This window comes from Sprattus sprattus (assembly GCF_963457725.1).
Source record: "Sprattus sprattus genome assembly, chromosome: 10".
Lineage (NCBI taxonomy): Eukaryota > Metazoa > Chordata > Actinopteri > Clupeiformes > Clupeidae > Sprattus > Sprattus sprattus.
In genome coordinates this window covers 7,885,801-7,894,878 of record NC_137908.1, presented here as the reverse complement: position 1 = coordinate 7,894,878, position 9,078 = coordinate 7,885,801, and the positions used below count along the sequence as shown (strand labels likewise).

The window sequence follows — 9,078 nt, the reverse complement described above, 5'->3', positions numbered from 1 at the left end:
CATCCAAAAGGTCCAACAGGAGGACGAGGGCCAGTACAAGTGCATGGCCAAGAACCCCTATGGCGAGGCCGTTTACTCCTTCCACGTCATTGTGGAGGGTGAGAGTCCATTCAGGGTCATTCATTCTATCTCTCTAGTCTGTAGTGATATATTGAGGTATATAGTTTAAATATGACATTGTGTTATTCTATATTTTGGTGTATGCCAATATATGTGTAATCATGTTTATTATTTTGACCAAACTAAACTGGCCACCATCTAAGCTGCCGACAGAAGATGCAGACTACATGTGCAGTCGTCATCGTACGGCATACATTGTCGCTCTCTCACATACCGAGGAGTCGTTTTAACAGTTGTGATTACTCCGTAAAAACTGACCATATCTCTTTACTCAATGGCATCCTTTATGCTTTTCCCCATGTACCTCAGTGCTGTAGAGTGGAGTGTAAATCAACTCTGATTTAAAAGAGCCCGTGTGAATATCATTCGGTGACTGCCACCTGCAGGATGGAAAGAATTTAACAAAGAGTGATTGTTCCATTTTTTTCCCCCCTCTCTCTCTTTTTCTCTCTCTCTCTTGTCTCGTCTTTACTCATGCTCCTCGTCCCGTCGTCCCAGAGCCTCCTCGGTGGGATGCCAAGCCCGAGAGTCGGCTGAGCATGATCGGCTCTGACGTGCTCATCAAGTGCTCGGCCTCCGGTAACCCCAAACCCACCGTACGGTGGATGGTGAACGGCCTTCCTCTGAACGGTACTGCTACGGTTTACCCATGCCCACATCCAGCACCACAGCTACCACCCACCCTATCTGTGCCGCCTGGTCTGACTGAGAGCTCTGCTTTTCTCTCCACAGAGGTGCCGGCCACCAGGAACAGGAAGGTGTTTGAGGATAAGATCATCCTGCATCGGGCCGTCTCCAGCGACAGTGCCGCTTATCAGTGCGAGGCGTCCAACAAGCACGGCACCATCTTGGCCAACGCCAACATCATGATCATGAGTACGTGCACGTACACTGTGCCTTTAACTTTTAGGACGACTCTTGAGTGGGTATACCCCAGACTTCTCTCTTCTCTTGGATCATCTATCTTTCCCCGCAGTTATTTCCCTGCTGGGCGTTTCAAATCCGACAATTAAAACATTTAGAAGTACACAAACATGGTGAGACAGAGCAAAAGATATACCAACAAACAAATCATCAATAGCAAAAAAAGAAGTGGAGAGAAAATCCTATTGCTTGGAAAGCATCTGCTCCGTTTGACAGACGTGTGTGTGTGTGTGTGTGTGTGTGTGTGTGTGTGTGTGTGTGTGTGTGTGTGTGTGTGTACGTGTGTGTGTGTGTGTGTGTGTGTGTGTGTGTGTGTGTGTGTGTGTGTTAACGTGTGTGTCTGTGTGTGTGTGTGTGTGTGTGTACGTGTGTGTGTGTGTGTGTGTGTGTGTGTGTGTGGGTGGGGGGGGTCTGGCTTGAGAGGGAGAGCTGCCCTTTGCTTTTTTGTGGCCTCTGAAGGAAAAGACTGCCGTGGAGAGGCTGAGGTCACCCAAATACCTTCTCTCAGTCCCCCAGAGGGTCTCTCAGAGAGGAGCTAGGCCCTTTTGTATGCTAACACGCGTGTCTTCCCCATTCTTATTCAACCGCAGTTAGTGGACCATGTGCCACATTCATCTGAGAACATGAAGAGAAAGCGAGAGAGAGCGAGAGAGAGAGTGACTGGTCTCCGTTTTGGCTTTTCAATAAACTGCCAGGAAGTCTATTTGCAGTCCAGCCAGTTTCACACTGTCTGTGGTGTGTTTAAAAACACAGCCTCTCCTGCTGGAGGCAGATATGGGAGAAAGCCCATGACAGTCGCAGTTTGGCTTTCTGAATGAATACTGCATTCACCATCCAAATGTGTGCCTGCTATCCCCTGCAGTGAATCAGGTTGAAATCACATGCCTTCCACAAAACACACAAACACAAACACACACACACAGACCCAGAGACACACACTCACACACATTTTTAGTTTATGTTTATGTTGCTTGTGGTTTGATTGCCTCTCCATGCAGACCTGCCGCCAGTGATCGTGACGGAGGACAGCCTGCAGTACTCAGCCGTGGAGGGGAAAAGTGTGATCCTGCACTGCAAAACCTTTAGCTCGCCGCCCTCCATCATCACCTGGTAGGCTATCATTTCACCCCACTGCTTACTCTCCAGATCAACACCAACTGATTTACACGAACCCTATCCTTAATCATATCCACAGTTTCAGTTTCAGTTTCAGTTTGTTTATTTGTTGAAGAGGGACAGTGTAAATAAATAAACTGTCAATGCACCCAATTGTAGCCAAAAGGCTAGTTTCCAGAGAGAGATGTCTGTTCATTTTGACCAACAGAGTCTGGGTGTCGTCATCAGGTAAAATGAACACCAGCTGTGTCCAATAGAGTGCAGTAAAACACCAGAGAGGGTGCTGTTGTCCTGTTCAGTGGCTGTCCTGAACTAAATTAATTATTGTTTGTGTGGTAAGGATCTGATTCGGGCCAAAGGATGAGGAAGTTCTCTTTTCTTCTCCTTCCTGTGTGCAGGAGCAAAGAAGAGAGTGCAGATTTTGTCGAAGGGCGAAGGTTTCACCTCCATGAGAATGGCTCCCTGGAAATCTCTGCAGTGGAGGAGGAGGACATGGGGGAGTTTTCATGCATCGCCAAAAACGTGGAGGGCTCGTCGGCCATCACTGCCTTCCTAGACATTAAAGGTGGACGTCGGCCAGTGGACCACAGATGTTTCATTTCAGACAGTGAGCACAGTTTGACGGATCTTTTTCCTTTTCCGCATTCTAGATCCCACCAGAATACTGGACCCACCGCTGGATCTGCGCATCCTGATAGGAACCACAGCACAGTTTGCGTGTCAAGCCGAGTTCGACCAGTCCTTCAACCACGCCATGGAGACATTCTGGCTCAAAGACGGGGTGGTGATAGCACTCAACGACACAGAGAATATGGGGTAATTTATTTATTTAAGTTATTCACAGCAAAGGTATTTAAACCCTTCCGTTTTTGGTTGGGGACTTCCCACAGCGACCAAACCTAGTACTGTCATGTGTACTCATACCCAACAACCTAGTGTAAGCGCTCTACAACCATTATACCAATACTTAACAATATTTAACAACAACAACAACGCCTTTGTGAGCATTGAACTTGGGTTGTCAAGTGGGCGACTTCCTTTGTTAGTGTTTTTTTTTATTAGGCCCACAACACCTCCAGAAGGCTTAACAGTGGTGTTCATACTCACGATGGGTTAGGACACATGTCAATACCAGGGACAACAGATACACTTCAAGATACACCCACTCATTATTAAGAGACTTCTCCACAACAAACATGACCGAATGTCAGTCCAACCAGGTTCTTCAGCTATACGGCCCATTTGCAGGTTTCCGACCTCATTGATGCAGGCTCAAGGTAGACCAAGATCCAGAAGATCTTGTGAAGTAAAGTAAATCACGCCAAATTTTTCTAGGGATAAGATGTTTTGAAGGGCTGTGTCTTGCGAGAGTTACCGATCAATGCCTGACTGTATCCTTGCACCAACAGCTATTTAGTGGATGATGGGATCCTCCAGATTGCCAACGTGAGCTACTCAAACCAGGGCAGATACTCATGTGTGGTCCGAAGCCCAGTGGACCAAGATATTGCGTCAGCACAGCTGATCGTTCTGGGTGAGTGAGTATGTCTGTCTGACACGTTCACTTCTGGCATCACATACACACACACAGACACGCGTACAAACACAGACACACACATACATAGAAAAACAGGGTGTTTTTATAGAAGAAAAACACTTTGTTTTTTATATGCTAGTGCTCAAACCTAAAACAAGCCATAATGTCCCGTTTGAGCACAATAATCCAAAGATACATCAAAGGCACTCTTGAGCATTACGACCGGTAGTTGGATCTGGTTATAATTGCTCTGCCTTACTCAAAGTTTTTTCACAATATCCTAATAAATACCTGGAGGTTCCATTAAGCCTAAGGAAGACCACATTTCCATATTGCACTTGTTCTGCATGTATTTATGTAATGTAACATGTACATTATGTGCATAATGTTTAAAGTATTTATTACATTTATATCCTAGCATTTCAATGATAAGTGTGGTGTTCCTGGTGTCGTCAAATCCTCAAAATGTGCCTGGCTGGGCAGAAGTGAAAATAAGCCATGGACTCTGAGGTCAAGTGTACTCCATGGGGTGTGCTGTCTGAGGTTGCAGCCCAAGAGGCTTGTGTATTGTCTGTGTATCTATCAAAGCCGTGTTTCTCCCCCCCCCCCCCCAGATGTCCCTGATGCACCAGAAGACCTGATGTTGTCTGAACTCAGCGGAAAGAGTGTGAAGCTGAAATGGATCCCGGGGGACGACCACAACAGCTCAACCACCGGTAATTGGACCATGCACCAGCCTTGGACCAGCCTTTTTCATTCCTGTTGCACCTCTGCAGCAGACCAGGGCAGAAGACTAGCCTAGTTATGATGAATTTGTGACACATTGACACATTTCCCTTAGACACGCTTCATTATTCACGTGGCAGGGGTCGATGGGAGTTATCTGCATAGTTGAGGCATGAGCTCCTTAATGAGAGCGGCGTGCCTTGCCGACAGGGCCCCATGGAAATAACCACCGCTAACCTTTTGGTGTATTTATTTTTCGTCGGCAGAGTTTGTCATCGAGTTCGAGGAGAACCAGCGGGAGCCAGGCATCTGGCGCGAGGCGCAGCGGGTCCCCGGCAGCCACACCTCGGCCACCCTGAAGCTCCACGGCCACGCCGACTACCGCTTCCGCGTGTCTGGAGTCAACGATGTAGGCACAGGGCGCCCAAGTGAGCCGTCGGAGAACTACAAGACTCCCGTGCGAGGTGAGTCATCTCTTAGTGTCCGTCGGAGACGGGGTTATTTTAGTACCCCACACTCGCACACCTGCTAGCCTCTGCCCTCTCCCCTAAGCAATCCCTCCTCTAGTTGAACTTCTTGTTGGGAATAATTGATTTATACCCTCATTGAGATTCTAGGCCCTAATGTGCACATTTTACAGCCCATTTTTCCACTAACAATTCCAGCACTGACAAAATCCATATTTCTCCACTCCCTCTCAAAGCTCCTGACAAGAACCCTGAAAATATCAAAATCGAAGGTCATTTGCCACATGAAATGGATATTAACTGGGAGGTAAGACACGTTATATGTTCTTCCAATACTCAGGCTGTAACCCTCAGCAACAGGATCCTAAGATCCTGAGGAAATGTAGGTGAGGGATAAGTTTGTTTTATTATTTTTTTCTTTCAGTGAAGTATAAATAGTTTTATCTCAGTCATAATTTTGTAATCTTAGTTACATCTGAAAGAGCATATTTAGGGATATCACTGTGCACAAGGAATTGGGGGGAGATTTTTTATTATTCTGTGGTGGAGCACTTTTCTAAGCCATTGTGAGAGTGATCAAAGCGAATGGAATTCCTATGAAAGTCAGTCAGAGCAGAGCCTTTGATTAATAAGTGAGAAGGGAACGATTGGGGAGTGTGCGTCTCTTTTTTTACGCGCAATAAATTCAGCCTGCTGTAAAAAGATAAATCTCTGCCCTTCTTATTATCTTCCTAGCCCACCATCATAATGTAGTCTTGGTCCTCATAGTGAAGGTTCCTCATTGTTAGTAGTGGGCCTTTGTGAATTTTTCTTGTGTCCTCTTCCATTCTCTATCGCACATCCATTATGCGGAGTCAGGGAGTCTCCATTCTTAAGATGACTTATCTCTCGTCATCAAAGCTGCACACACCTCACGTATTATTTCTGTTTTAATGATACATTCATTGAAGCCAGATGAGGAACATGGTCTTCTAAATGTAACCTCACTCCGTCTCATTTTGAGCTTGATCACGTTGTACTAGATAGACTGAGGAGAGGTGGTAGAAGATGTAGGTGCTATCCTCGTGGCTGTCGTTTATTAACTGACTCATTTCGTTGGCATGCACCCATTATTAAATGGGGGCACACTTGTGTCCTATCTTCTACCACAGCCTCTGGCGCCAATCGAGCATAACGGCCCGGGTCTGGAATATAAAGTGAGCTACCGGCGGCAGGGTGCAGACGAGGACTGGCAGGAACACGTGGTGAAGAGGCACTCTTTTGTGGTGAAGGACACCCCCACATTTGTCCCGTATGAGATCAAGATCCAGGCCCGAAATCACAAAGACTGGGCACCCGAGCCCCGCGTCCTCATTGGCTACTCGGGAGAGGACTGTGAGTGATTTTGTCTTTTTTTTCTTTCTTTCTCTCTGTCTGTTCCCTTCTTCGGTATCGCACCAAGATTACATTAATTCAGCGGCGGCGGCGGCACTATCGATGTTCACCCTCCCCAGGTGTCAGAGTATTGTTGACTGCTAGTCTTTTTTTCTTTCTTTCTCGCCCTCACCTTGTTGTTAAATGCATATGGAACAGGTAAAGATTCACGAGAAAAACGCTGACTGCACACTAATGCCTACGCTCGTATTAACCACATTGAATTGCCGTTCTCCTCCTCTTTTTTAAGAATTCACAGTCGAGCTTAAGTGTTTGCTTTGTGAAGCGGCGTGGAGGTTGGGTGGCTTGAATGAAAATGTTATAGGAGGCAGTCTTGGGGGGGGGGGGGACCAACAGCACCACGTGTGGGTGTGTGTGTGTGAGCTGCGTCTGAAAGGGCCTGCAGGCTCGAGCCATGGTGTCCAGAGAGAGCACTCACCGGTTTAGGTTGGTTCCCTCCCGACTACTGATAGTGCGGAGCTGCGTGGCTTTATTGAGGATATTGAATGGTACACTAGGGAACGATTGCTTTACACAGGCTTTGTACTCCTCCGCATGCCGGCAAATTAAATATTATCATAGCTCGGAGCTATTTACATCTTCAGTGCTAATTATTCTCTTGCCTTCAGTTTTCTTTTGGAGTTGCCCTCCTGATGGGATTGCAGGTCACTATTTCTCTGTGTTGTAGGATCTCCCTCCTTCCTTCCTTCACTCTCTCTCTCTCCCTCACTTTCTCTCTCCTCCCTCTCAACCTGTCTCACTCTGCTGCAGGCTCAGATCTCCTTCCCTCTTTTCATTCTCTCTCTTTCTCTCTCTCTCTCTCTTTTTTTTTCTCTCTGTCTCTCTCTCACACACACACACACAATCCCCCATCTCCTTTGCCACTAGCGAATTTTGTGTTTGTTCTTTGTTTACATCCTGTCTAGCTTTTCACTCAAGCTGTTGTTGTGGGTGTTTGCTAGGTCAAAGCCTGTAGACTTCCTGTTGTTTGTAGTCTGATGTCGTAATAGACTAGTTATTCAATCGCCATAGTCTGTAATCTTTTAGATCCCTTAAATTATAAAGTCTGAAGTGATGTTGGTAGTATTTTGGTAACCGTCAAGGTAACTCTTTATATCAAGACTCCCTCAGTTAATATTCCTGCATTTATAGGTTAGTTAGCATGAGCAAACCTTTAGTATTACAGACAAATCCTGAATTTTATAGCCTACATTTTAGCCTTCATTAACAAGCCATTAACTCTAGTATTAATGAAGTCATCTTTAGTTATAATAAATGCTCTATTAATATTAACAACTGCACTCCAGGGAACCTTAATATGAAGTGTTACCGCATTCAGAGAGAGTAGCTTTTCAATAATAGAAAAATGTCTAGATTTGAATAAGATTTGATAGATTTGAAATGTTACGGATGGGACAACATTGTATACACATATTGCTAAATGAGATGTGAATGTTAGTGGCTGCAGTGTTGTAATGTGGGTCTCATGTGGCTTCTAACATCAGTGTGTGTGTGTGTGTGGCTCTGCAGTTCCGTCTGCCGCCCCAGATGATGTGGGGGTGGAGGTGCTGAACAATACGCTGGTGAAGGTCAGCTGGATTCGTGTCCACAAGGACAAGCTGCACGGACATCTGGGAGGCTACAGGGTAATTCCTCAAAACACGCCTTTGCTTTTTGCATTACACCTTAAAGGGGCCGACCCCTTGCCCAGAGGCCCGAGTAGTCCCCACCACTGCACACCCCTCCACTGGCCTCAGGGCAAACCATTCCAGCTCTCTGCTTCACAGACTCTTGACGGGAGATCCGTCTCCCCCTGAATACATTTATCCTTCCCACAGCATCCCCAAGCCATGCTGCTAGCTCCTACGCGTGAAGAAATAGAAAAAAAACCTGCCTACTGTTTGACTGCTCCCAGAGGTGTTTTTGTTGTTTGGAGAACATTCTTGGAAGCAGACCAAGGCTTTAGTCATTCCCTTATGTTTTCACTTTTTTTATGCACTGATAAAGTTTACTGTGGTCGTGCAAACTTTAGGTCTAAGTCGTTTAGTAATCAGAAGGTTGCTAGCCCAGTTCCCTGTCGAAGTGTCCTTGAGCAAGACACTGAACCCCTAATTGCTCCTTATGTGCAGTGTGCCATCAGTGTAAATGTAAGAAATGTGTATACATCCTTGTAAGTCGCTTTGGATAAAAGCGTCTGCTAAATGACTAAATGACTAAATGAATGACTAGGTCTAGGTTCCATCTGCCTCATGTGGACTTTCTTTGTCGGCGACCCCTGTGGCAGGTCAACTGGTGGAGGCTTCGTGGTTTGCTGGCCTCGAAGAAAAGCCACGGGGAGAAGCACACCCTGACATTTCCTGGGGACAGGAACAACGCCATGGTCCCTGGACTGAGGCCCTTCTCTGAATACAGCCTGATTGTCATGGTGTTCAATGGGAGAGGAAACGGACCCGGCAGCCACCCGGTCACCTTCAGAACCCCGGAAGGAGGTTGGTCAAACATAGAACACAAGGAGAATATATGGATTTAGCATGTAGTCCGTGTATAATGACACCTGACCCATACCATATTTTGTCTTTCCCCTCCTGCAGTGCCAGACCAGATATCCGTTCTTAGGACCACTGATATCCAGAAGCGCTCTGTCTCTCTCACCTGGTCTCCTCCTATAGAACCCAATGGGGTTCTCACAGGGTACCTCCTCCAGTACCAGCTGAGTAAGTCTGCATCCCACCCCCTTTTCTCATCATGTTCGGGCAGCCGTGGCCTACTGGTTAG

The 9,078-nt window shown here is 46.5% G+C and overlaps 1 protein-coding gene across 1 annotated transcript in view; it reads left to right on the top strand.

The window, feature by feature from the left end:
• The window catches only part of chl1b (cell adhesion molecule L1-like b), a 32,476-nt gene that overhangs the window by 12,623 nt on the left and 10,775 nt on the right, over positions 1-9,078 (top strand). The window contains exons 9-22 of the mRNA XM_080846743.1: positions 11-98; positions 619-750; positions 853-996; positions 2,043-2,154; positions 2,559-2,725; positions 2,811-2,976; positions 3,570-3,694; positions 4,312-4,413; positions 4,690-4,887; positions 5,127-5,197; positions 6,042-6,264; positions 7,834-7,949; positions 8,588-8,792; positions 8,895-9,017. Coding sequence (XP_080702869.1) covers positions 11-98; positions 619-750; positions 853-996; positions 2,043-2,154; positions 2,559-2,725; positions 2,811-2,976; positions 3,570-3,694; positions 4,312-4,413; positions 4,690-4,887; positions 5,127-5,197; positions 6,042-6,264; positions 7,834-7,949; positions 8,588-8,792; positions 8,895-9,017 — 1,972 coding nt within the window. The remainder of the gene's footprint in view (positions 1-10; positions 99-618; positions 751-852; positions 997-2,042; positions 2,155-2,558; positions 2,726-2,810; positions 2,977-3,569; positions 3,695-4,311; positions 4,414-4,689; positions 4,888-5,126; positions 5,198-6,041; positions 6,265-7,833; positions 7,950-8,587; positions 8,793-8,894; positions 9,018-9,078) is intronic.